Source organism: Halichondria panicea, chromosome 17 (genome assembly GCF_963675165.1).
Source record: "Halichondria panicea chromosome 17, odHalPani1.1, whole genome shotgun sequence".
Lineage (NCBI taxonomy): Eukaryota > Metazoa > Porifera > Demospongiae > Suberitida > Halichondriidae > Halichondria > Halichondria panicea.
The window spans coordinates 5,495,421-5,519,845 of NC_087393.1; the positions used below are offsets into that span (position 1 = coordinate 5,495,421).

Genomic DNA, 24,425 nt, shown 5'->3' on the forward strand with positions numbered 1-24,425 from the left:
CTGTTCCATACAGTCACTGAAACCCCAACTACTGGGCCAACAACACAGGCCCCAACTCCTGAGCCGACAACACAGGCCCCAACTCCTGAGCCGACAACAACACAGGCCCCAACTCCTGGGCCGACAACACAGGCCTCAACTCCTGAGCCGACTCCTGTGCCGACAACACAGGCCCCAACTACTCAGCCGACAACACAGGGTCTCACAACTCCGCCAGAAGACCAAACTACTGCAGCAGGTACTGGGCAATTTGCTAGAGGTACAGAGATAGCTGGTCCGTTGGTTGGTGGTGTGGTTGGTGTGCTACTGTTGGTGCTGACTGTTGTAGTGGTGGTGGGTTTCGTTGTATATATACTTACAAGGAGGAGATTCACTAATAAATGGACACCTGAGGTTGTATCTGAACATCAGCTTGCAGAGGGCAGTCAGAGAGGGGTGATCAGTAATGGTATCCAGGGCGCTGAGACTGGTGAGTATTCATGCTTGCAGATATTAAATGCTTTTTTCTCTACGAATGCCTCAATATACAGTCTTTGTTGTCTCTGCATAGTGAAAGTTGTGAAGTTGTTTATTTAACCAGCCATACAAAACCAATTCTACTCCAAACACACACATGCACACAAACATTATATATATAGTTATTGAGCTAGACTCTCCAAGGCAACCGACTGAAACTATTACCCAAAATCCATCGTACATGCCCAACACAGATGCATCCATCAACTACGAGGGAGAGATGTATTCATACATTGATCCAGAAGATGTACGCATTCTAGCAAGAAATCCAATTGTCAGTCAAGATGAGATTAAAACAGAGCAAGTAGCCACTTCAAGCAACATTGCTACTGCTGACAATATTTGTTATGGGTCAGCTATTCCACGAGATCATTCTGACCAAGTGACAACTTCTGACAATGTTGCTTATGGCTCAACTGTTCGATAAGAAAATAGATTTTAGCCATTGTCTGACTTATTGTATTGGCTCACAAATAAGTGCATGTATATAGGCTGATGACATCCATATTAGTATCAACCATCAATTGTGTGTTCTTGTAAAATTGTGTATCATTAGGTACAATGATGGTATGAAGAACTTCTACTGAACAGTAGATTCACAATGTCATTGTTTGCTCAATGTCCTTTTTTGCTAATACATGCAATGTGCATGTGGAATAATAGGTGCAGTCTAGCAACAACACAGTAGCCTATAGATCTAAGCTGAATTAAAATCAGCACAAAAAGTGAGGCAATTATATATGAGGATCTACAAGATGTTGACATCTACAGTACTGAGGACACCTAGATCTGATGTCTTTGTTTGGAAATGTCTTATGGTCTTGACAGGTATATATGTCATGCAAAGATAGTATCCAGTTCAGCATAAGCCAAGTCATTTCAATAACCAACAGTGGATCTACGTGCTCAGAATCTGTATGCTGTGCATCCTCAACCTTTAATGCAGATACTCAGTTTCAGCTGCTGGAGACTGGTGTCTTTACGTATGGAATAGTTGTTTTATCTTCTATTCTGGGATTCGTTGATGCAACAGACTTTGGTGTACTCTCGTATACTCTGAATGCAGCTGAGCTCATGAACTCCATGATTACCATCGACCCTTTTGGTGCCACTAGTAACACTCTGAGAATCGTCAAATTTATAATAATTGGTGAGGGAGATATAATATTTAATTATGCGTTTAAATGTACTAACCCTCCACAGCCGTTAATGACTCTTCAACTACCAACCCCTCATCAGCTTTTATTGACCCCTCAAATACTGACCCCTCAACTGCTGACTCCACTGCTGAGGCTAGCCCTGAAAGCAGCTCTGTCCCGGTGGTCCTAGGTGCAGTGGTTGGTGCACTGGTGTTTGTGCTGCTACTGATAATAGCCGTCATTGTGTTGTTTGTGTGTATTTGTACGAGAATGAAATCCACTGTTAAACAGAATCTCGAGGGAATGAGTTATACCATCTGGAAAAGTGGGACTGGTGAGTGCATGTACTAGTAGATCATGCAGTCTGGATACCTGAGCCTCTCAATGTACAGCGGAGTATTACTGCCTATATAACTAGACCACAAACACGTTATTTTTGTGCTCTGTTAAGCTAGGATTTGCCGGGAATTAAAGCATGGAAACATGCAACAGGTTAATTTATCACATTTCACATACTTAATATACAATCATTGTGATTCATATGCACATACATGTAATGTACATTGTGTCACATGCATACACTTCCAAACAAGCGTACGTGTGTAACAATGCACACAATGCACACTATTTGTTGTACACACGACACACACACACATAGGAGAGGTGATCATGGATCCCAACTCTCCAACACAACTAGCAGAAGCTTTACATAACAACCCATCGTACAAAGCAAACACAGACTTTCCCATATATGCGGAAGTTGATGCTACCCTTATTGAAACCATGGTAACTGTAATTATATATTGTCTGTATGAATGGAGACGGCCTGATACATAGCGACTGGTGAACGTCACGTGACACGTGACGTTGGTCATTGCCATGCAATTTCCTCAGTAAATTTTGTACAACTTTTTATATGATGTCACTGCATATACAGAGCCACGAGTATGATACTGTAACACCAGATGAGCAGACACAGTTGAGTGAGCCAGAGGTGTGTAATTATGGCATTACTTGAGGCAATAATGTTTTCATGTCTTTGTGCAGGACTACGCATACGATACTGTACCAGATCAACCAGCAGAAGTGGAAGACCCAGTACTAGTGTATAAGGGAGGAGAACCAGAGAAGGGAGAACCAGAGGAGGGAGAGCCAGAGGCTGGACAGCCAGAGGAGGGAGAGCCAGAGAAGGGAGAGCGAGAAGCTGGAGAGGCAGACTATTGCATAAGCGTAAGAAGCAAAGTAATCCAAAGATGCTTGCATGTGACCCCCTCATTCTCCCGTATACAGGACTACGAGACTATAGAAGCTAGGTGTACACGAGCGGGAGAGCAGAATCCAACTGAGCCAGAGGTGATGAAGCCAGTGGTTGATATAAAGTCACGTAATTGTTCAAAATTGCATGTCCCGCGATAGCTAATTAATATGTCTGCCTGTACGTGTTGGAGGAGGTGAAGCCATAAGAGAGTGTGTATAGCCTCTAATCCCCCCTGCGTTGCCCCCCCCCCAGAATACTGATTTTAGTATCACCGACGCTATCTTCATGGTCCCAGCCTTCGATGTGAACTCATTCTGTGATCAGTTACTTTAGAACAAGATTAAAACAATCTCACACTCAACCATCAAGTGAGTCGACTGTGTGAGGTGGTGTGTGTGTGTGTGCGCATTTGTAAATTGTACTTTACCGCAAACAAGCTGTATACTTGGCACTGCATGATGGCCCATACATAAACCCTCCATTCTGATCAACCCTCCTCCACAGGCTTAAGGAGAAGCTTGGTGCTGGGCAGTTTGGCACAGTACACAAGGTGGAGATGCTCACTGAAGATAAGACCTCTCAGCTGGTGGCTGTGAAGGTGCTCAACAAAGGAGTGGATGAGGCAGACAAAGTCAAGTTCCTCCAGGAGGCGGCCATCATGGGTCAGTTTAGGCATCCCAATATCATGAAGCTGTACGGAGTGGTGACTGAAGAAGAGCCGGTGAGTGTTTTATAAAGTGTACTCTAGCTATTATGACAGCATGTTTTGGTAGCTCCCTGAACTCAGATCCGTAAGTTAAGTTTGGATTGCCCAACTATACATGATTGTTCTGCAGCTCTGTATATTAATTGAGTGAATGCAGGTGATGTGATAGTACTGGAGCTGTTGTTGACTGGTGACCTGAGGAACCAGCTCATTAATAGCAAAGAGGGGTACGTACAAACTATAGTGCATTAATTAAACTGTGCTATTATGTGACATCATCATGTTATTGATTTGCCGACAGCTATAGCCTAAAAATGAGCAAAACTATAATTATTTGCAGATGTATAACAAATCTAACCTCCTGCAATGTTTGACCCCGGCCATGCAGGAAGAACTGTGGTATTGATGTCCACACTTTACTGAGCTACTGCCGACAGATAGCCTCAGGCATGGCGTACTTGTCTAGTAAGGCATTTGTGCACAGAGACCTGGCAGCCAGGAATATACTAGTGTCAGAGGAGGGAGTGTGTAAGGTGGGGGGGGGTGTGTGTGTGTGTGGGTGTGTGGGTGTAAGGGGGAGGGCATTATTACTTGACTTAATATTGTTACAGATTGCAAATTTTGGAATGTCACGAGAGTTAATGGACGAAGATTGCTACATTTCCTACGGAGGGAAAATCCCTGTGAAGTGGACTGCCCCTGAGGTGAGAACAAACTAACCACATGATGTCGACAGATTTATATTAATGTCATGTTGCTTATATAGGCCCTCCATTACAAGCAGTATTCAGTGGCCAGTGATGTGTGGAGCTTTGGTTGTGTCATGTACGAGATATGGAGTCTGGGGCACAAACCATTTGAAGCTTTCTCTAACAAGCAAGTGAGTGTACTGATCATCACGAGCATTTGTGCTCACTAACTGAACTCCCCACAGACAATCAAGGAGGTTGACGAAGGATACAGATTGGCCCCTCCCCCTGGGACCCCCCGGACAGTTTACAAATTCATGATGGAATGTTGGTGAGTGTATAACCATAGAGTTATGAGTCATCATTTTGTACCCTATAAAACCATTAATTACTCTGTGCTGTTTTGTCAGATAGTAATCCACTCACCCCATGCATTTCTCACACGCCCACACACTAGGCACCCTGTGAAGGGAGAGAGACCCACATTCACTGAGCTGATGCAGGAGCTTAGTCTACCAGACACCAAGCTCCTGCACTGGAGGGACGAGGACAGGGACACACACCCTGAGGCTAATACTCTCGGAGCACCCCTCAACTTCACAGAGCACCTGTACATGGACTTACAAGAGAGCTATGTTGTGTCAAAGAATAGTGTAGGAACGTATGAAACTACTGACAGTTAGTCATTCTACTTTGTGAATTAATGCTATCGTTTTAATAAATCACATCTTAAAATTGCAACTATATAAATGGCAAATGGCTGCTGAAGTGAATGCTGCTGGTATACTGAACTATCACTGACAATATACTAAGTATCAACTCATGATTTTCTACACACATGTATATACATGCAGCCATTAGTGTTGTGTGTGTACAGTAAGTGTTGTGTCTGGTGATACTTTCTCTTCACATGTACTTGTGTAAACTGGGTGGGTTGTTTTGTAGTTACTAGTGTGTGTTCATTGATGTCAAAGATTTTGACGTGAGGTATTTGAGAAATAATGTTGGCTGAATTAATTCTGTTTTTTTATAGCTATCGTTTTGATAAATCACATCTTAACTTTGTCTATAAAGTTTGTTTGTTAGGCTCAGGAGTATCTAGATCTAACCTGCAAAATAACTATAGTGACCACTCTGAGCTGCAAAATAAAGTGGGTGGGGCTGGCTGCAACAAGCTGATGCGGTCAGTGAAGTCATACAAAGTTCTGTGTGGGCTGAGGAAGTTGTGGTGAAGGAAGTATGTGTTGGGTGTTGCAGTATCAGCACAGCAATAGCAAAAGATAGCTAGCTGCAATAGAGATACTAGAGGCCACCTTACAGAAGATGTGGACAAATGCAGTGCTCAAGTTTAGAAGGACTTATACATTTTACTGGTTTTGTCTTGTTGTCTTGACAGGTAGATATCTAGTTTGTATTTTTATGTCTTATCTAATAGTAATGTGTCGCTGGTAGATCTGTGGCTACACATTATTTTCTCTGCAGTTGCAATCACATGCTGTGAGTCTACCTTTGAGTGGAGCTGCTCTACCCCTGTCAATAATGTCACCTTCTTTCCTGACATACCAACGAATGTGTCTGATCCTCTTATCAGTAATGAAAGAACAATACCAACACCTGTAGGACAGCTCTTCATTTACCCTGTACCACAAGAAGTACAGAGGTGTAGTGGAACTGTTACTGGAGTTCAGTATTGCTATAAAGGACAATCAGTTAGTTTTACTTTACTGATTTTTGTTGAGCCAGTTGATTCTACTGGCAGCATACAGTACAACGTGAGCCAAGTCATTCCAATAATCAACAATGGATCCATGTGCTCAGGATCTGTATGCTGTGCATCCTCAACCTTTAATGCAGATACTCAGTTTCAACTGCTGGAGACTGGTGTCTTTACGTATGGAATTAGAGCAGTTGAATCTTCTATTCTGGGATTCCACTCTAGTGCAGACTATAATGTATCTTCTTACCTTCGAAGTGCAGCTGAGCTTATGGACTCAATGATAACCATCTCTCCTCCTACTATTTCTAGTAACACTCTGAGAATTGTTCAATTCATAGTTGGTAAGTGAGGTGCCTTTTTTCTGCCGCAAACATGATTTCCACATAATTATATAGAAACAAGCACTACAACTGCTCTCTCTGACTCGGAAATTACCACAGACCCGTCTACTGCTAGGACCCCTCAAACAACCACCTCTCCAGACAATGATGTCACCACTGCTGACCCATCAACTGCAGAGGCCACCCTCAGTAACACAGCAATGACCTCCTCTCCTCAGGTAGGTGATGGTGATGACAGCTCTCCATCAGGTGCTGTGGGCACAGTGGTTGGTGTACTGGTGTCTGCAGTGCTACTGATGGTGGGTGTGTTTGTGTTGGTCATATGCATTCGTACGAGGAGGAGATCCACTGATAAATGGAACCCTGAGGTTGTTTCTGAACGACAGCCCGTGGACAGCAACAAGATCGAGGGAATCAGTAATGCCATCTATGGTGCTGGGGCTGGTGAGTTTGTGTGTACTAGATGATAAGATGAAAGTTCAAGCAACTTGAAGTTTCATTGTATGGCTACTGGAAATAGAATACTAATTTCATAAACAATCTTCTGTTACATTGAATGCCTCAATGTACAGTAGAGCTTCAACTGCCAATATCTGTCATTCCTCCTCAGTGAAGGTAATGGGCCATTCAATGAGCACCATATTAGGGCGTTGGATAATAGCAGCTGTAACTAATGAGTGCGTGTGGGGGACTGTTTGAATTGACCAGTCATGCAGTAAATTATTGGCTAATGGAGAAATAAACCCTCATCACCATTCACCCTACACACTGACGCTTATGCATGCACACACACGCATGCACACAGGAGACCTAGAGGTGGGTATGGAACTAGATTCTCTAAGGCAACCAAGGAAAAGCATATCTAATAGCAACTATGACTATGCTCGAGTTGATACTCCTCCTAATGAAACCAAGGTAACACATCTAAGCTTGCAGTTCATAAAAGTGGGGCACCTGCCTAGTTGAGTTGTGTCTGATATAGTGAAAGTTAGTCATTGTCAATTTCCTAACAGTTTCATAACAATAAACTGTGTGCAACTGATTACATATCTACAATGATCCATCAATACTCCATTACTCCCCGGCCCCTCTGTGTGTCTCTGTGCATACATATCTACAATACTCTACTCCCGGGCACCCTCTGTGTCTCTGTACATATCTACAATGATCCATCAATACTCCATTACTCCCCGGCCCCCTCTGTGTCTCTGTGCATGCATATCTACAATGCTCCATTACTCCCCGGTCCCTCTGTGTCTCTGTGCATATCTACAATACTCCATTACTCCCCGGCACCCTCTGTGTCTCTGTACATATCTACAATACTCCATTACTCCCCGGCACCCTCTGTGTCTCTGTACATATCTACAATACTCCATTACTCCCCGGTCCCTCTGTGTCTCTGTACATATCTACAATACTCCATTACTCCCCGGCACCCTCTGTGTCTCTGTACATATCTACAATACTCCATTACTCCCCGGTCCCTCTGTGTCTCTGTGCATATCTACAATACTCCATTACTCCCCGGCACCCTCTGTGTCTCTGTACATATCTACAATACTCCATTACTCCCCGGCACCCTCTGTGTCTCTGTACATATCTACAATACTCCATTACTCCCCGGTCCCTCTGTGTCTCTGTGCATATCTACAATACTCCATTACTCCCCGGCACCCTCTGTGTCTCTGTACATATCTACAATACTCCATTACTCCCCGGTCCCTCTGTGTCTCTGTACATATCTACAATACTCCATTACTCCCCGGTCCCTCTGTGTCTCTGTACATATCTACAATACTCCATTACTCCCCGGCACCCTCTGTGTCTCTGTGCATATCTACAATACTCCATTACTCCCCGGCACCCTCTGTGTCTCTGTACATATCTACAATACTCCATTACTCCCCGGTCCCTCTGTGTCTCTGTACATATCTACAATACTCCATTACTCCCCGGCACCCTCTGTGTCTCTGTACATATCTACAATACTCCATTACTCCCCGGTCCCTCTGTGTCTCTGTGCATATCTACAATACTCCATTACTCCCCGGCACCCTCTGTGTCTCTGTACATATCTACAATACTCCATTACTCCCCGGCACCCTCTGTGTCTCTGTACATATCTACAATACTCCATTACTCCCCGGTCCCTCTGTGTCTCTGTGCATATCTACAATACTCCATTACTCCCCGGCACCCTCTGTGTCTCTGTACATATCTACAATACTCCATTACTCCCCGGTCCCTCTGTGTCTCTGTACATATCTACAATACTCCATTACTCCCCGGTCCCTCTGTGTCTCTGTACATATCTACAATACTCCATTACTCCCCGGCACCCTCTGTGTCTCTGTGCATATCTACAATACTCCATTACTCCCCGGCACCCTCTGTGTCTCTGTACATATCTACAATACTCCATTACTCCCCGGTCCCTCTGTGTCTCTGTACATATCTACAATACTCCATTACTCCCCGGTCCCTCTGTGTCTCTGTACATATCTACAATACTCCATTACTCCCCGGCACCCTCTGTGTCTCTGTGCATATCTACAATACTCCATTACTCCCCGGTCCCTCTGTGTCTCTGTGCATATCTACAATACTCCATTACTCCCCGGTCCCTCTGTGTCTCTGTGCATATCTACAATACTCCATTACTCCCCGGCACCCTCTGTGTCTCTGTACATATCTACAATACTCCATTACTCCCCGGTCCCTCTGTGTCTCTGTGCATATCTACAATACTCCATTACTCCCCGGTCCCTCTGTGTCTCTGTGCATATCTACAATACTCCATTACTCCCCGGCACCCTCTGTGTCTCTGTGCATATCTACAATACTCCATTACTCCCCGGCACCCTCTGTGTCTCTGTATATATCTACAATACTCCATTACTCCCCGGTCCCTCTGTGTCTCTGTACATATCTACAATACTCCATTACTCCCCGGCACCCTCTGTGTCTCTGTATATATCTACAATACTCCATTACTCCCCGGTCCCTCTGTGTCTCTGTACATATCTACAATACTCCATTACTCCCCGGCACCCTCTGTGTCTCTGTATATATCTACAATACTCCATTACTCCCCGGTCCCTCTGTGTCTCTGTGCATATCTACAATACTCCATTACTCCCCGGTCCCTCTGTGTCTCTGTACATATCTACAATACTCCATTACTCCCCGGTCCCTCTGTGTCTCTGTACATATCTACAATACTCCATTACTCCCCGGTCCCTCTGTGTCTCTGTGCATATCTACAATACTCCATTACTCCCCGGCACCCTCTGTGTCTCTGTGCATATCTACAATACTCCATTACTCCCCGGCACCCTCTGTGTCTCTGTACATATCTACAATACTCCATTACTCCCCGGTCCCTCTGTGTCTCTGTACATATCTACAATACTCCATTACTCCCCGGCACCCTCTGTGTCTCTGTGCATATCTACAATACTCCATTACTCCCCGGTCCCTCTGTGTCTCTGTACATATCTACAATACTCCATTACTCCCCGGTCCCTCTGTGTCTCTGTGCATATCTACAATACTCCATTACTCCCCGGCACCCTCTGTGTCTCTGTATATATCTACAATACTCCATTACTCCCCGGTCCCTCTGTGTCTCTGTGCATATCTACAATACTCCATTACTCCCCGGCACCCTCTGTGTCTCTGTACATATCTACAATACTCCATTACTCCCCGGCACCCTCTGTGTCTCTGTACATATCTACAATACTCCATTACTCCCCGGTCCCTCTGTGTCTCTGTGCATATCTACAATGCTCCATTACTCCCCGGCACCCTCTGTGTCTCTGTGCATACAGGGCCACGAGTATGCTACAGCTGATGAGCTGTCAGAGCTGAGGAAGGCAGAGGTGAGAGAACTCCATCGATATATGACATGCCCTGAGATATGAAATGATCCAAAGGATGTTTGTATACTTAAAGTTAGCTACTTTGTCCTGAGGATTACTTAACCTTACCGACTAACTCCAATACAATGCTGCTTGCATATTTTCCCACTGATGTCAGTTAGTTTATTATTCTTGTACTCCCCTCAATGCCATCTGGTCAAGCTTCAGTTGTGCTGGGTTGATATCATTCCTTCATGTTACATGCCAACTCAATTGCTGTTATTGTACAATTATACACGACTAATTGTACCTCTCATTGGATGCATGATCTCATTGAATGCATGATATCTCTGTGTTTGTTGCAAAGCAGTTGTCACAGTACAAATCACTGGCATTGCACGAAACGAATAACAGCAGTTTGTTTTTGTTTCAGGTTAAATATTCCTACGCCACTACTGGTCCTGCAGTCCCTGTGAGTGTGTGTATACTGTTAAAAATACCATACATGTGCATTTCCTTGTATCAAGTGTTTGCACAGCGAGGCATTCCTAGTCATTATTGTCCGTGTCTAATGCCCTCCCTCATATGCAGCCAGCAAGAGACTCACGGAGAACTGTTCCTGGTAGCAGCCACAAGAGCAGAGTACGTATCTGTATGTGCTTAGCGCAGTGGAAGCCTCTAATCCCCCTGCACCCCCCCCCACATAGGGTTCTATCACTGACGCTATCTACATGGTACCAGCCTGCGATGAGAACTCACTCTATGCTCAGTTCACTGTGATCAAGATTAAAGCACTCTCACACTCAGCCATCAAGTGAGTCAACTGTGTGAGGTGGTGTGTGTGTATATATATGTGTGTGCGTTTGTATGTAGATCTACAATAATGTTATTCTTTGAAGCATGTAGCAAGGTAATGTAAGTAATTTACACTTGACCACAAGCAAGTCATACACTTGGCACTGCATTGATAGCCCATACATAAACCCTCCATTCTGATCAGGCTTAAGGAGAAGCTTGGTGCCGGGCAGTTTGGCACAGTACACAAGGCGGAGATGCTCACTGGAGATAAGACCTCTCAGCTGGTAGCTGTGAAGACACTCAACAAAGGAGTGGATGAGGCAGACAAAGTCAAGTTCCTCCAGGAGGCGGCCATCATGGGTCAGTTCAGGCATCCCAACGTGGTCAAGCTGTACGGAGTGGTGACTGAAGAAGAGCCGGTGAGTGTTGATAATCAGGTGTACAACTATGGCAGCATGTTTTAGTACAGTGAAGCCTGCTAGCCTATAGGAGGTACCACCATGCAGTGGTTGTAATAGAGTGATGCCACAATCTTTCATTCGATGAAATGTAGGTGATGATAGTACTGGAGCTGTTGTTGACTGGTGACCTGAGGAACCAGCTCATTAAGAGCAAGGAGGGGTACGTTCTAACAGTAACAGTGGCTCTTATGGAACACGCTGAGTAATTTGTACATTGCATACTTTAATCATTTATATACCTAAAGCTAGCCTGGAGAATAGGTAAAACTATCTCTGTTCCTAGTAGGTATGACCTCCTGTGCAATTTTGACCCCCCCTGCAGGAAGTGTGGTATTGATGTCCACACTTTACTGAGCTACTGCCGACAGATAGCCTCAGGCATGGCGTACTTGTCTAGTAAAGCATTTGTGCACAGAGACCTGGCAGCCAGGAACATACTGGTGTCAGAGGAGGGAGTGTGCAAGGTGGGGTGTGTGTGTGTGTGTGTGTGTGTGTGTGTGTGTGCGCAATGTGGGGTGTGTGGGGGATAACGTTAAATGAAAACATTACTTATTATTTATCGTTTCAGGTTGCAGATTTTGGCATGTCACGTGATTTGATGGACGAGACTTACTACATCTCCCACGGAGGGAAAATCCCTGTGAGGTGGACTGCCCCTGAGGTAACAACAAACTAACCACACGTCGATGGACTAATGTCATGTTCTGTTGTTGTTTCTACAGGCGCTCCATTACAAGAAGTACTCGACAGCCAGTGATGTGTGGAGCTTTGGTTGTGTCATGTACGAGATATGGAGTCTGGGGCACAAACCATTTGAAGCTTTCTCTAACAATCAAGTGAGTGCTTTTCATCACACGCATTTTGTATTCACTAACTGTTTCAATTCCTCACAGACAATCAAGGAGGTTGACGAAGGATACAGATTGGCCCCTCCCCCTGGGACCCCCCGGACAGTTTACAAACTCATGATGGAATGTTGGTGAGTGTTTTTGTTAACATGTTATCATTTTTGCAGTCAATGAGGCAAAGCTCAAACCATAATAATTATTTGGTGCTTTAATATTACCTCCCCCCCACACACACGCACGCACGCACGCACGCACGCACACACGCACACACACACACACACACACACACACACACACACACACACACACACACACACACACACACACACACACACACACACACACACACACACACACACACACACACACACACACACACACTAGGCACCCTGTGAAGGGAGAGAGACCCACATTCACTGAACTGATGCAGGAGCTTAGTCTACCAGACACCAAGCTCCTGCACTGGAGGGACGAGGACAGGGACACACACCCTGAGGCTAGTACTCTTGGAGCACCCCTCAACTTCACAGAGCAGCTGTACATGGACTTACAAGAGAGCTATGTTGTGTCAAAGAATAGTGTAGGAACGTATGAAACTCCTGTTATGAGCATTATTAAATAGTTAGCCAGTCAATTTTTTTACCTCTACTCATATGAATAGACACATTCGCTATTTTTTTGTTAAAGATGAATCATATCTTACATGTTGTTTTGAAACTTTAAATAAAATGTAACTTGGCAACTACATAGATCTATATGAATAATTAATCTCCAGCACCAAGTGTAAAGTCATGCTGATGCGGTAAATCTGTTTAGCACTGCCGATCATGAGATGCTAAATAGATTCATATAGACCACCGCATCGAATGTAGTTCCCCTGAGTCATAATAATGAATATACTCGATGCAAAATATTAATGCACGGCTTTGCATGGCTTTGTATGTCAAAAAACAAGTGAACTGTGGTTGGTATCTAGTAGTTGGTTAACTCCATACTGTAGCACAGCTATATACAAGTAATGCCAGGACAACCGTCAAATGTACTACAGCAGTAACATCTGCAGAGTTAGTAGGTCCTACGATATTCATTTGAGTTACTAGTGCTGGTTCGGTGTACGTAGTTATTAAATCCGCGTAGTCCGGTATGTTGCACACAGAGCTCACTACCGTGCAGTCACTGGAGAGTAGAGCAGGTCGTCCATCAATCTCAGTCAAAAATCGATTTGCTTCATTTATGCAACAAGGTAGCTGTATAATGAACAGTGCACCATTAATTATGTATTGGTATACATGTACACACTCACCGCTTGCACAGAAGCATTGCAAGCATCTGATTGGCTACAGTTGGAGTCGAGACATGCAGCTCGCATTGGTTGAAGAATTTCTGTCGTGAGTTGCTCATCAATGTACTGAAAGTCGACACAGTAGCGAGTGTTGTCCTCATTTCTTGAGCAGACTAGAGGGAATGTATATCTACACAGGCATGGTCAGTGCAGTGCTTCACTTACCAATCTCACTGTAGCTCAAGTTGCAAGCAGCTTCAAAGAAAATGTTCACAGCTATTGCACACTGGCTGGGACAAAAGTCTGACAGAGTGGCATTCGTGATTGATTGACCCTGTATATGCATGCATGGAATAATGATGGAGTTGACATGCATAGCTGCACACAATTGATATTACTCACTGAGTCAAAGATGTCGTAAGGTGAACAGTCCTGCCCATCCATGAATGTGCCCACATTATTAACAAAGCAGTCTGATGTTGTTCCCTGGGTCACAGTAATCCCAGCAATAACAAGGATGAAGAAGATCAGACAGATCACAACAGAGAGTCTTGTACTAGTAATGCTCATCATTGTTTCTTTACTATACTGTTAGCTATAGACTAGTGCAACTGCATGAGCTCTGAAAAACATGGGGGATGCTGTCTATGTATATCTTATTATCAGGAGTGCATGAATATCAACCATGCATGTACATGCATGTATACATTATTATACACAGCTGCACACACAAAGCAATGTTTTCCGACTATATATACTAGAACAGTTGACACAGTCCTAACTAAACATTATCTAGCATAGTTGAATAGTGCAGTTGACAGTGTCCTGTGGCTGCATGGTTGTCCTCTGTACACGAACAAGCTGATAGCCGGAGGGAAGCGTGACTTGGTAGGTCTGAATCAGACGAGCAAGGATCATCTTGGCCTCCATCTGCAAGAAAGTAAATACATACATCAATGTACGAGTGAAAATAATGCACTAATATATTAATGTATAATATAGCTGTGTAGATCTTACCAGTGCAAAGTGCTTCCCAATACAAGAGCGATGGCCGAGACCAAACGGAAAGAAGACAAAAGAACTGGGCCTGTAGTGGAACCATCCATGCATGTGTAGGTTACTGTGACAATACATTCTATGGTACTTACTGAGTGTTTTGAGGGCTGAAACGATCAGGATTGAAAGTGTCTGGCTCATCAAAATACTCAGGCATTCGACAGAGCACAGATGAAGGCAGCTGCAAGGAATAGAATTAGGTACACTGTATATACAAGTAGACATGAGATCGTTACTATGAGAGATGTTCCTCCTGGGACGTGGTAACCACCGACATCCAGGCCCTCAGGGGCAACCTCCTTGGCAATCCCAGGCACAGGTGGATGCATTCTCAACGTTTCCAAGAGAACCTGATAAAGGGAATGTTAGAACAAACACCTATTACCTAGAGCACTGTGGTAATTGTCTTTTTTTTATACATGTCAGTTGTGCATGTACACACTTATAAGTATGTTGAACACACAATATACCTGCTCAGTATACTCTAGTTTCTGTAGAAGTTCTTTGGTGATATTGGTCTCCTCACCCAGAACCTCCTTCACCTCAGCCTGCAACCTGTATGAGTACAGTATCAACATGTACATTCTAATACTGGGATTGTCAGTACCTTTCAAGGACAGTTGGATGAGTGTGTACCATGACTACTGCAAATGACAACAAGTTGCTTGTAGTTTCTTGTCCTGAAAATTAATAGCATAGAGAGATTTGGGTAAAAGTTCTCAAGGCTATGGTACAAACATACCGGCAATGTAGTATGTAACAAAGTCATCAACCAACTCTTCAATGTCGACAGTGCTCTGTGTAGCTGCATAAGGGCAAGTATAGAGTAATGGCTGTACTTATAATAATATAGGTGTTTTAGTTAACTCACAGGCTACTTGAGGATGTGTGTGAGGATATCGTTTGGAACTTCAGCTCCACTCTCGATCATTTCAATCCTCTTCTTGATACAGTCCTTGCCAATCATTCTGAGAGCTCGAGCAGTTTGTTTGTACACCCTCGTCTCAAAAGGATGAAGTATCTACATAATTAACTCAAGTATCGTTGTGTACATTTTAACGCAGGTTACATTTTTAGCGTACTAGAGCTGGCTCTGATGATCCATTTGTTAAAATAGGCCAAAATAGACTTTTAATTTTAACTGAAAGGTTTCTGCTGTATTACTGAAACATTTGCGAATTTTGCAATGGTTGATCAATTCGCAACAATAAAATCTCATGATCCTTGCCAGAACGCAATAGTTAGATTGTAAAAGGTCAAATTTTCTGCTGATTTTGCTAATGCACAAGTTTTTCACCAGCAAAATATTCTAGTAATATGATATCTAATCTTTCTATCTGTTACGACCAATGGAACTAAAGTTATGAACTCTTAAATTTAACGCTATACGTACCTGAAACATGTTGGTTGAGACTCTTTTGCAAACCACGTAAACTGCTATTTATCAGAAATGTCAGCTTTCCATTTTGGTTATTCGGTGTCAATCCCAACATGTGGGTGTTCCAACTCTTGGTAAAGTCAGTACCAAAAGCAACCTATAGAACAACAAACTTTAAATGATTGCACTGATAGCAGATTGTTTGCACCTTGCTAATGACGTCCAGCGTAACCTCAGAGAGGTGTTCTTTCATAGGGACTGGGGTCACTCCATCAGTAAAGGGTGCTAGCTTCTCAAGGAACAGATCAATACAGCTATTGAATGCAGGAAGAATACCTTCCAAATAGCTGTGTAAGGGAAAATAGAGCAATATCAATAATGTTACAGTATGTAAATTAAAGTACCTTTTCTTGAATGCTGAGTCATACATGCGTCTCCTTGGTTTCCACACGTCGTAATCAGGAATAGAAAATATGCCTCTGCCCATGAATCTGAATCCATTTGTTGTCACCTAGCTTTAGTGGCTCAATGGATATTGAATACTCACCTTTCTCCAAACAAGTACCTAAACTTGTTCATCATGTACGATGATTTAGGATTCTTTGGTTGCATTACGATGTCCTTAATGACGTCTGGGTCGGTTACCACAACCATTGCTTGGGTGAGCAAATGTACAACGTAGATGGAGCTACTGCAATCAGCCTGCCTGCACACGGTAAGAAGTAAGAACATCATTATGAGTCATCTATGTACCCTCAGTGACAGTAGAGAATCAAATTTTCAAACCCTCACCATCAAAACAGAACTCACTAGTACATGAGGCTTACCATTTAGCTAACAACACTTGCATCGGTGCTTCTTCATTTCCCATGCGAATAGCGTCCGGTAAGTGTCCCAAATAAAAGCTGCAGAAAATGAGATGACAATAGATTATTCCTCATTATTATTATTAGTTGGTCTGCCACATACTTTGATTTCTTGGGTGACGGGATGTGCGAGTATTTCTTGCCGTGGTAGTATGTGTAGACAGTGAAGGCAAGGAAAGCAGCTACTGCTAGGCACAGGATCAGGAGCCCACTGGCTGAGTATATAACGACTGTGGTCATTGATTCCATTTTCTTGAATTTGATGTGAATGATTTGACTGTTTCTTTTGTATTCTAGTAGACTAAGTAGTGCCAGACAGCGGTGGTGTTATTGTCTCAATAGAGGAAGTCAGTTGCATCAGAACTCGAACTCAGGAAACTGATGCAAGGGCTGGTAATTAAACACCAAAAAGCAGCTATACAAAAGGGGGAGGAGCTCAACTATCGTTACAACAGAGAAAAGTCGGTGACAGCAGTGTACCGCAGACATACTCCAAAGCAACACACGACACAATCATGAATAGCAAGCAGCCCCACCCATTCTACATTAGTGATCTTTACCAATTCTGGAAAGTTAACTAGACTAGCATGAGGCCGGTAGCTTGTAGCGTATTTATATTGATCTCTCAACCAGTATAAACAAAGGTGAGATCATGTTCTATCTCTCTATTTTGCTCTCAACATGCTTTGAATACATATCCATCACTTAAATACTTGCATCATCCACTTAGCCTGGCTAGCTGAGTGGTGAGATGGCTGTAGGGGCACTGGTGGTGTCTGTCATCATCCTGTTAGTCCTCACTCTGGTAATGGTTGTCCTGTTGCCGCTGTGTCTCTGGCAGAAAGAGGCGTGGTCACAACGCTGCAAGGATAGAGCAGCCTCTGTACGCTCCAACGACTCCTCTCAAGGTGATATTCCATTACTATAGTCGCCTTGTTTATTTCACGAGGACTAATTACATGCACTGTATCGTTGCTAATAATACTGACTGCTTAGTGTGCGTGTGTGTGTGTGTGTGAGTGAGTGTGTGTGTGCGTGTGTGTGTGTGAGTGAGTGAGTGTGTGAGTGTGTGTGTGTGTGTGCGTGTGTGTGTGTGTGTGTGCGTGTGTGTGTGCGATGACTGAAATTCTCATTATATTGGGTTTGTTTTCCTCACAAATAGTCCTCAAATTGAAAACAACCATACCTCTCTGTATAACATCAGGCTACATGCTGCCCCCCGTGTATTGACTGCATCACAATACTCCACATAATTACTGACTTGTGTACATGTCCAGTGTTGTCCTTGAGCCCCTATCAGATAACAATAATGATGATGGTGTATTGTTCCCTGTGTGTGCGTGTGTACCATGGCTACATTGTTATGCCTCGAGGCGTATAGCATGCAGTAAAGCTGACTGTGCGTGTCTCTGTGTGTTTATTACTACTCAACGGCATTAAGCGCTCGAGTTCTTGTGGGATTTAATATTTTGTGTGGGATGTTTAATTAGATAAACACACTGCTACATATTGTCATGTACTTGACTTCCCCTCCAGCTCTCTCACCAGCTCAGGCAAGGCAGTATCCACAGCTGAGGTCAAAGTTGAACGTCACCCACCCTCTGTCCGTCCTTGATAACGGCCACACAACGGCAGACAATCTGACCACACCCTATTACGATGCAGTGCAAATTGAGGACACAAACGTACTGACAGTGAAAAAATATAAAAAGAAAGTCGAAATTGATTCTGAGCCACACTACGAGTTTGTGAGTAATGCCGTGACAGATGATCATCGTTCTAGAGATAATAATGGAGTCAAAAGTGCTGTTCAAGCGCGTGTCACCCACCCCATTCGAACTGCCACGCCCCCTAAAGTGAGGAAGCCAATAAGTGCAATCATACGACAAGAAGACCTGCCTCGAAACTTTACACCAAACACAAAGGTACCTCTGCTGCCACCCACTACAGGGCAGACTAGAGTAGTACAGCTACCACAACCTCCACCGGCAACGAGGCCATTCCTCAATCCAAAGGTCGAGAGGTCATCCCGACAACCAGACCCCCTACAAAGCCACTACGAGTATGCAGATGGACTGCAACTCACAGCCCCCCCCCCTGTTCAAGCCAAACCTGACACCGGCTGAGAATAGACCCAAATCATATGCTGACTATGAGTTTGCCAGTGGACCTCAAGCACTACCAGCACATTATGAGCTAGTACAGGCCACAGGTGGAGAGCAAGCTGCCACTATCCACAGTGTACAGACTGATGACTCTAATTACTATGAAACTGCGGACATGATAGGGGATACTCACTACGACACTGCGGACATGATGCCAACTGGTGGAGATAGTTCCTCAGAGTATGCATACGCCACACCTAACACAAGGAGACAGGTATGAAGGAGTGAAGTGTTGCTATGTCTACTAGTTGCTTAGAACTCTTAATTGTTGTAAAGTTGTTAGTGCGTGTGTATGATTATAGCTCTGCACAAAGTACGCATTTGTCCCCCCTCAGATTCAATGTGATAAGGAGGGGTTGTTCCAGGAGCCTGCTAGAGATTGTAGCTCCTTGTACGCACAGCTGGACAGTATTAGGGTGGAGCACTACAAGAGAGAGTCCGTCAGGTGAAGAGGGGGAGGGTTGTACAATATGTAGGAAACAGATTTCATTTAACGCTATATACATGGGCCCCCTGCATTTTTAGCATACTAGAGTTGGCTCTGTAACTAGAGTTCTGATTGTCCAAATTCAATGATTTTCTGCTTTTCTGAAAGCTTAGAAGGAGCCTGTTCAGATGGTATGCTCAAATTTTAAATTTGGAACGGGCCATAATTTCCAGAAAAAAACCGTGGGCTATATATAGCCCATGGTATTTTGTCAAAAACAGGCCCAAAATAGACATTTGATTTTAACACACCATCTTAAAGGCCTCTCTCTAAGCTTTCAGATAAATCCTAAAATTAACGTTATTGGACCAACGGAACTAATGTTATGGCCGTTCAAAGATTCTCTAGCAGAGTACTATAATGATTACTAGAGTTCTGATGTTCCAATTTAAAGGATTGTGTGATTTTGTACAATGCGTAGGAAAAAGTATTTAGCAACAATTTTACATTCTGAAAGTCATATTCAATACTTAAGTTTTTTTGCAGTGTGGGGCGCTTGATTGGATCTGGTCAGTTTGGACGAGTGCACACGGGGGAGTGGCTATCTCCTGAGGGTACCACACTGCCAATAGCTGTCAAGGTACTCAACACAAATGTGGAAGAGGAGCAAAGAGTCAAGTTCCTCCAGGAGGCGGCCATCATGGGACAGTCATGTAGTGGTGACTGAAGAAGAGCCAGTGAGTGTTGATAATCAGATGTACAACTATGGCAGCATGTTTTAGTACAGTGAAGCCTGCTAGCTATAGCCTATAGGAGGTACCACCATGCAGTGGTTGTAATAGAGTGATACCATATATATATAGCTACTAACACATGCACACAATCAATCGGTACTTGCAATGCAGGTGATGATAGTGCTGGAGCTGTTGCTGACTGGTGACCTGAGGAACCAGCTCATCAAGAGCAAGGAGTGGTATGTTCTATACAGTAACGGTGGCTCTTATGGAACACGCTGAGTAATTTATTGCCTACTTGAATCATTTGATTTTCCTAAAGCTAGCCTGGAGAATAGGTAAAGCTATCTCTGTTAGTAGGTATGACCTCCTGCAATGTTTGACCCCCCTGCAGGAAGAACTGTGGTATTGATGTCCACACTCTACTGAGCTACTGCCGACAGATAGCCTCAGGCATGGCGTACTTGTCTAGTAAGGCGTTTGTGCACAGAGACCTGGCAGCCAGGAACATACTGGTGTCAGAGGAGGGAGTGTGCAAGGTGGGGTGTGTGTATGTGTGTGTGTAAGGTGGGGTGGGCGTGTGTACGATAGCGTTAAAAGGGAACATTATTGTTTCAGGTTGCAGATTTTGGCATGTCACGTGATTTGATGGACGAGACTTACTACATCTCCCACGGAGGAAAAATCCCTGTGAGGTGGACTGCCCCTGAGGTGAGAACAACTAACCACACGTCGATAGACATATTCTGTTGTTGTTGTTGCTATAGGCGCTCCATTACAAGAAGTACTCGACAGCCAGTGATGTGTGGAGCTTTGGTTGTGTCATGTACAAGATATGGAGTCTGGGGCACAAACCATTTGAAGCTTTCTCTAACAATCAAGTGAGCGAGAATATTTTGTATTCTCTAACTGTTTCAATTCCCCACAGACAATCAAGGAGGTTGATGAAGGATACAGGTTGGCCCCTCCCCCTGGGACCCCCCGGACAGTTTACAAGCTCATGATGGAATGTTGGTGAGTGTTTTTTGTTTATCATTTTGCAGTCAATGAGGCAAAGCTCAAACCATAAGATTTGGTAGCTTATATATATATTACCCCCCCCACACACACGCCCACACACTAGGCACCCTGTGAAGGGAGAGAGACCCACATTCACTGAGCTGATGCAAGAGCTTAGTCTACCAGACACCAAGCTCCTGCACTGGAGGGATGAGGACAGGGACACACACCCTGAGGCTAGTACTCTTGGAGCTCCCCTCAACTTCACAGAGCAGCTGTACATGGACTTACAAGAGAGCTATGTTGTGTCAAAGAATAGTGTAGGAACGTATGAAACCCCTGTTATGAGTATTATTAAATAGTTAGCCAGCAAATTTTTATACCTCTACTCATATAAATGAATAGAATCAATAACACTCGCTATTTTTTTGATGTTCATATATCCTGTTGTTTTGAAACTTGGCAACTACTTATATACATAGCTAATAATCATATGAATACCTCTAGCACCAAATACGTTAGATCATACGCTGACGTGGTATAGTGTATGAATGTTTATCTTTTGAACGTAATGTGTTAAATAGATTCATTATAGACCACCTGCATCGTATAGAATGAGTGTAATGGCTTTGTGTCTATATTAAAGTTAAAAAAAACAAGTGATGTGGTTGGCAACTAGTCTAGTTGGTTAAAAAACAAGTGAAAATAAGTAAAGTGTGGTTGGTTCTAGTCTAGTTGGTTAATTAATAAGTCCATACAGATACAAGCAATGTCATAACAACTGTCCAATGCACCACAGCAGTTACATCCCCAGCTCCAGACGTAATACTAGTACTGGTGATATTAGTTGGTGATGGTGGTTCAGTAGTTAGTAGTGTTATGTCCGGTACGTTGCACACAGAGCTCACTACAGTGCAGTCACCGGAGAGTAGAGCAGGTCGTCCATCAATCTCAGTTAAATATCGATTTGCCTGATTTAAACAACAAGGTAGCTGCAAAATAATAAATATATAATCAGTACACCATTAATATACACACACTCACTGCTTGTACAGAAGCATTGCAAGCATCTGATTGGCTACAGTTGGTATCTTGACATGCAGCACCCATTGGCCCAAGGATATCTCCCGAGAGTCGATCATCAGTGTATTGAAAGTCGACACAGTAGTGAGTATCGTCTTCATTTCTTGAGCAGACTAGAGGGAATGTATATCTACATAGGCATGCTCATGCAGTGCTTCACTTACCAATCTCACTGTAGCTCAAGTTGCAAGCAATTTCAAAGAAAATGTTCACAGCTATTGCACACTGGCTGGGACAAAAGGCTGACAGAGTGGCATTTGTGATTGAATGACCCTACATGCATGTTGAGTTGACATACATATTTGCAGCATGCAACTGATACTCACTGAGTCAAAGATGTTGTATGGTGAACAGCTCTGCCCATTCATGAATCTGTCAACATTATTAACAAAGCACTCTGAGGTTGTTCCCTGGGTCACACCAGCCCATGCAACAACACTTAGGTTGAAAAGAATGATCACAACAGAGAGTCTTGTACTCATCATTGTTCTGTACTATACTTTAGCTAGGTGCAAGGAGCCTGCAGTAGTTTCAGCCCCACCCATTTTTGTGTTAAAACATGCCATGCGCCAACGCATCTACATATTCTACACAACTGGTTGACAGTGTCCTGTGGTTGCATGGTTGTCCTCTGTACACGAACACGAGCTGATAGTCGGAGGGAAGCGTGACTTGGTAGGTCTGAATCAGACGAGCAAGGATCATCTTGGCCTCCATCTGCAAGCAAATAAGAGAAAGTATATACATACATCAATGTACGAGTAAACTAATATACACATCGTGTACGTACTAGCTGTGTAGATCTTACCAGTGCAAAGTGCTTCCCAATACAAGAGCGATGGCCAAGACCAAACGGAAAGGAGACAAAAGAACTGGGCCTGTAGTGGAACCATCCATGCATGTGTAGGTTACTGTGACAATACATTCTATGGTACTTACTGAGTGTTTTCAGGGCTGAAACGATCAGGATTGAAAGTGTCTGGCTCATCAAAATACTCGGGCATTCGACAGAGCACAGATAAAGGCAGCTGCAAGGAATAAAATTAGGTACACTGTATAAATACAAGCAGACATGAGATCTTTACCATGAGAGATGTTCCTCCTGGGACGTGGTAACCACCGACATCCAGGCCCTCAGGGGCAACCTCCTTGCCAATCCCAGGCACAGGTGGATGCATTCTCAACGTTTCCAAGAGAACCTGATAAAGGGAATGTTAGAACAAACACCTATTACCTAGAGCACTGTGGTAATTGTCTTTTTTTTATACATGTCAGTTGTGCATGTACACACTTATAAGTATGTTGAATGGACACAATACCTGCTCAGTATACTCTAGTTTCTGTAGAAGTTCTTTGGTGATATTGGTCTCCTCACCCAGGACCTCCTTCACCTCAGCCTGCAATCTGTATGCGTTCAACAGTACAGACATGTACATTCTAATACTGGGATTGTCAGTACCTTTCAAGGACAGTTGGATGAGTGTGTACCATGGCTACTGCAAATGACAACAAGTTGCTTGTAGTTTCTTGTCCTGAAAATTAATAGCATAGAGAGATTTGGGTAACAGTTCTCAAGGCTATGGCACAAACATACCGGCAATGTAGTATGTAACAAAGTCATCAACCAACTCTTCAATATCAACAGTGCTCTGTGTAGCTGCATAAGGGCAAGTATAGAGTAATGGTTGTACTATAATACTGGGTTCTTTAACTCACAAGCTACTTGGAGGATGTGTGTGAGGATATCGTTTGGAACTTCAGCTCCACTCTCAACTATTTCAATTCTCTTTTTGATACAATCTCTGCATGCCAATCATTCTGAGAGCTCGGGCAGTTTGTTTGTATATCCACATCTCAAAAGGATGCAGTATCTACATAATTAACTCAAAGTATCGTTGTGTACATTTAACGCAAGTTAGGTCCCTTGCATTTTTAGCGTACTAGAGTTGGCTCTGATGATCCATTTGCTCACTATAACAATTTGTTGCTGTTGTAAAAGCAACCACATACCCACCACCTTAGGTTGCCATGGATACGTTGAAGCTCAAGCATTCACCTACAATTTGGTATCATCAAAATTTCTTGAAATGTTTTAA

General features: G+C 43.5%; 9 protein-coding genes across 11 annotated transcripts; 4 read left to right on the top strand and 5 right to left on the bottom strand.

Moving 5' to 3' along the window:
- Nucleotides 1-637: 637 nt before the first annotated feature.
- LOC135351521 (uncharacterized) lies at nt 638-3,134 on the top strand. The gene is made up of 6 exons (XM_064550527.1): nt 638-1,666; nt 1,720-1,989; nt 2,314-2,441; nt 2,593-2,649; nt 2,703-2,885; nt 2,946-3,134. The coding sequence occupies exons 1-6, from the start codon at nt 1,351-1,353 to the stop codon at nt 3,069-3,071; spliced, it is 1,080 nt and encodes a 359-aa protein (XP_064406597.1). The 5' UTR covers nt 638-1,350; the 3' UTR covers nt 3,072-3,134.
- A 25-nt stretch (nt 3,135-3,159) lies between these two features.
- Nucleotides 3,160-5,033, top strand: LOC135351522 (ephrin type-A receptor 4a-like). 2 transcript variants are annotated; one of them, XM_064550529.1, is made up of 8 exons: nt 3,160-3,281; nt 3,560-3,638; nt 3,783-3,846; nt 4,008-4,152; nt 4,231-4,323; nt 4,386-4,499; nt 4,554-4,639; nt 4,766-5,033. In XM_064550529.1, exons 2-8 carry the CDS (start codon nt 3,572-3,574, stop codon nt 4,989-4,991), a joined length of 795 nt encoding a protein of 264 aa, XP_064406599.1. In that variant the 5' UTR covers nt 3,160-3,281; nt 3,560-3,571; the 3' UTR covers nt 4,992-5,033. The 2 variants fall into 2 exon arrangements, with proteins under 2 accessions (XP_064406599.1, XP_064406598.1); XM_064550528.1 differs by having other exon boundaries at nt 3,188-3,281; nt 3,418-3,638.
- Nucleotides 5,034-5,576: 543 nt separating this feature from the next.
- On the top strand, nt 5,577-21,704 carry LOC135351523 (hepatocyte growth factor receptor-like). 2 transcript variants are annotated; one of them, XM_064550530.1, is made up of 15 exons: nt 5,577-5,704; nt 5,791-6,366; nt 6,421-6,810; nt 7,172-7,281; nt 10,203-10,253; nt 10,666-10,704; nt 10,824-10,874; nt 10,940-11,046; nt 11,233-11,449; nt 11,584-11,651; nt 20,642-20,786; nt 20,866-20,958; nt 21,015-21,128; nt 21,176-21,261; nt 21,371-21,704. In XM_064550530.1, exons 1-15 carry the CDS (start codon nt 5,632-5,634, stop codon nt 21,606-21,608), a joined length of 2,358 nt encoding a protein of 785 aa, XP_064406600.1. In that variant the 5' UTR covers nt 5,577-5,631; the 3' UTR covers nt 21,609-21,704. The 2 variants fall into 2 exon arrangements, with proteins under 2 accessions (XP_064406600.1, XP_064406601.1); XM_064550531.1 differs by lacking the exons at nt 20,642-20,786; nt 20,866-20,958; nt 21,015-21,128; nt 21,176-21,261; nt 21,371-21,704 and adding exons at nt 11,814-11,955; nt 12,060-12,152; nt 12,214-12,327; nt 12,385-12,470; nt 12,724-13,045.
- LOC135351526 (uncharacterized) lies at nt 13,237-14,270 on the bottom strand. The gene is made up of 4 exons (XM_064550535.1): nt 14,024-14,270; nt 13,847-13,955; nt 13,643-13,794; nt 13,237-13,586 (listed from the first exon to the last, which is right to left on the bottom strand). Exons 1-4 carry the CDS (start codon nt 14,192-14,194, stop codon nt 13,323-13,325), a joined length of 696 nt encoding a protein of 231 aa, XP_064406605.1. The 5' UTR covers nt 14,195-14,270; the 3' UTR covers nt 13,237-13,322.
- LOC135351528 (cholesterol 24-hydroxylase-like) lies at nt 14,370-24,130 on the bottom strand. Its single transcript, XM_064550537.1, has 8 exons — nt 24,046-24,130; nt 15,420-15,482; nt 15,285-15,357; nt 15,148-15,232; nt 14,914-15,027; nt 14,770-14,858; nt 14,639-14,708; nt 14,370-14,551 (listed from the first exon to the last, which is right to left on the bottom strand). Exons 3-8 carry the CDS (start codon nt 15,314-15,316, stop codon nt 14,414-14,416), a joined length of 528 nt encoding a protein of 175 aa, XP_064406607.1. The 5' UTR covers nt 15,317-15,357; nt 15,420-15,482; nt 24,046-24,130; the 3' UTR covers nt 14,370-14,413.
- Nucleotides 15,900-17,336, bottom strand: LOC135351524 (cholesterol 24-hydroxylase-like). Its single transcript, XM_064550532.1, has 6 exons — nt 17,025-17,336; nt 16,883-16,960; nt 16,603-16,761; nt 16,460-16,546; nt 16,264-16,402; nt 15,900-16,212 (listed from the first exon to the last, which is right to left on the bottom strand). Exons 1-6 carry the CDS (start codon nt 17,168-17,170, stop codon nt 16,039-16,041), a joined length of 783 nt encoding a protein of 260 aa, XP_064406602.1. The 5' UTR covers nt 17,171-17,336; the 3' UTR covers nt 15,900-16,038.
- Nucleotides 17,499-20,170, top strand: LOC135351525 (uncharacterized). The gene is made up of 5 exons (XM_064550533.1): nt 17,499-17,565; nt 17,652-17,829; nt 18,458-19,300; nt 19,422-19,531; nt 20,060-20,170. Exons 2-3 carry the CDS (start codon nt 17,673-17,675, stop codon nt 19,045-19,047), a joined length of 747 nt encoding a protein of 248 aa, XP_064406603.1. The 5' UTR covers nt 17,499-17,565; nt 17,652-17,672; the 3' UTR covers nt 19,048-19,300; nt 19,422-19,531; nt 20,060-20,170.
- LOC135351527 (uncharacterized) lies at nt 21,852-22,839 on the bottom strand. Its single transcript, XM_064550536.1, has 4 exons — nt 22,656-22,839; nt 22,494-22,602; nt 22,291-22,442; nt 21,852-22,238 (listed from the first exon to the last, which is right to left on the bottom strand). Exons 1-4 carry the CDS (start codon nt 22,812-22,814, stop codon nt 21,990-21,992), a joined length of 669 nt encoding a protein of 222 aa, XP_064406606.1. The 5' UTR covers nt 22,815-22,839; the 3' UTR covers nt 21,852-21,989.
- LOC135351433 (cholesterol 24-hydroxylase-like) lies at nt 23,265-24,381 on the bottom strand. Its single transcript, XM_064550419.1, has 6 exons — nt 24,366-24,381; nt 23,924-23,986; nt 23,789-23,861; nt 23,649-23,733; nt 23,415-23,528; nt 23,265-23,357 (listed from the first exon to the last, which is right to left on the bottom strand). The coding sequence occupies exons 1-6, from the start codon at nt 24,379-24,381 to the stop codon at nt 23,265-23,267; spliced, it is 444 nt and encodes a 147-aa protein (XP_064406489.1).
- Between the last annotated feature and the right edge of the window lie 44 nt (nt 24,382-24,425).

Coding starts and splice junctions, on each gene's coding strand:
- LOC135351521 (XM_064550527.1), top strand. CDS start 1,351: ATGTCATGCAAAGATAGTATCCAGTTCAGCATAAGCCAAGTCATTTCA. Junction 1,990..2,313: donor CATCTGGAAAAGTGGGACTG/GTGAGTGCATGT, acceptor ACACACACATAG/GAGAGGTGATCATGGATCCC. Junction 2,650..2,702: donor CACAGTTGAGTGAGCCAGAG/GTGTGTAATTAT, acceptor GTCTTTGTGCAG/GACTACGCATACGATACTGT.
- LOC135351522 (XM_064550528.1), top strand. CDS start 3,470: ATGCTCACTGAAGATAAGACCTCTCAGCTGGTGGCTGTGAAGGTGCTC. Junction 3,639..3,782: donor GACTGAAGAAGAGCCGGTGA/GTGTTTTATAAA, acceptor ATGCAGGTGATG/TGATAGTACTGGAGCTGTTG. Junction 4,324..4,385: donor TGAAGTGGACTGCCCCTGAG/GTGAGAACAAAC, acceptor TTGCTTATATAG/GCCCTCCATTACAAGCAGTA.
- LOC135351523 (XM_064550530.1), top strand. CDS start 5,632: ATGTGGACAAATGCAGTGCTCAAGTTTAGAAGGACTTATACATTTTAC. Junction 6,811..7,171: donor CATCTATGGTGCTGGGGCTG/GTGAGTTTGTGT, acceptor GCATGCACACAG/GAGACCTAGAGGTGGGTATG. Junction 21,129..21,175: donor AAGCTTTCTCTAACAATCAA/GTGAGCGAGAAT, acceptor AATTCCCCACAG/ACAATCAAGGAGGTTGATGA.
- LOC135351526 (XM_064550535.1), bottom strand. CDS start 14,194: ATGATGAGCATTACTAGTACAAGACTCTCTGTTGTGATCTGTCTGATC. Junction 13,956..14,023: donor CTTACGACATCTTTGACTCA/GTGAGTAATATC, acceptor ATGCATATACAG/GGTCAATCAATCACGAATGC. Junction 13,587..13,642: donor GCAATGCTTCTGTGCAAGCG/GTGAGTGTGTAC, acceptor TTCATTATACAG/CTACCTTGTTGCATAAATGA.
- LOC135351528 (XM_064550537.1), bottom strand. CDS start 15,316: ATGGTACACACTCATCCAACTGTCCTTGAAAG. Junction 15,028..15,147: donor AACTAGAGTATACTGAGCAG/GTATATTGTGTG, acceptor TCCCTTTATCAG/GTTCTCTTGGAAACGTTGAG. Junction 14,552..14,638: donor TTGGGAAGCACTTTGCACTG/GTAAGATCTACA, acceptor ACTTTCTTGCAG/ATGGAGGCCAAGATGATCCT.
- LOC135351524 (XM_064550532.1), bottom strand. CDS start 17,170: ATGGAATCAATGACCACAGTCGTTATATACTCAGCCAGTGGGCTCCTG. Junction 16,961..17,024: donor CCGTCACCCAAGAAATCAAA/GTATGTGGCAGA, acceptor CATTTTCTGCAG/CTTTTATTTGGGACACTTAC. Junction 16,547..16,602: donor AGGTACTTGTTTGGAGAAAG/GTGAGTATTCAA, acceptor AAATGGATTCAG/ATTCATGGGCAGAGGCATAT.
- LOC135351525 (XM_064550533.1), top strand. CDS start 17,673: ATGGCTGTAGGGGCACTGGTGGTGTCTGTCATCATCCTGTTAGTCCTC. Junction 17,830..18,457: donor CTCCAACGACTCCTCTCAAG/GTGATATTCCAT, acceptor CTTCCCCTCCAG/CTCTCTCACCAGCTCAGGCA.
- LOC135351527 (XM_064550536.1), bottom strand. CDS start 22,814: ATGATGAGTACAAGACTCTCTGTTGTGATCATTCTTTTCAACCTAAGT. Junction 22,603..22,655: donor CATACAACATCTTTGACTCA/GTGAGTATCAGT, acceptor ACATGCATGTAG/GGTCATTCAATCACAAATGC. Junction 22,239..22,290: donor GCAATGCTTCTGTACAAGCA/GTGAGTGTGTGT, acceptor ATTATTTTGCAG/CTACCTTGTTGTTTAAATCA.
- LOC135351433 (XM_064550419.1), bottom strand. Junction 23,862..23,923: donor TGTTACATACTACATTGCCG/GTATGTTTGTGC, acceptor ATTAATTTTCAG/GACAAGAAACTACAAGCAAC. Junction 23,358..23,414: donor CAGGAGGAACATCTCTCATG/GTAAAGATCTCA, acceptor TATTCCTTGCAG/CTGCCTTTATCTGTGCTCTG.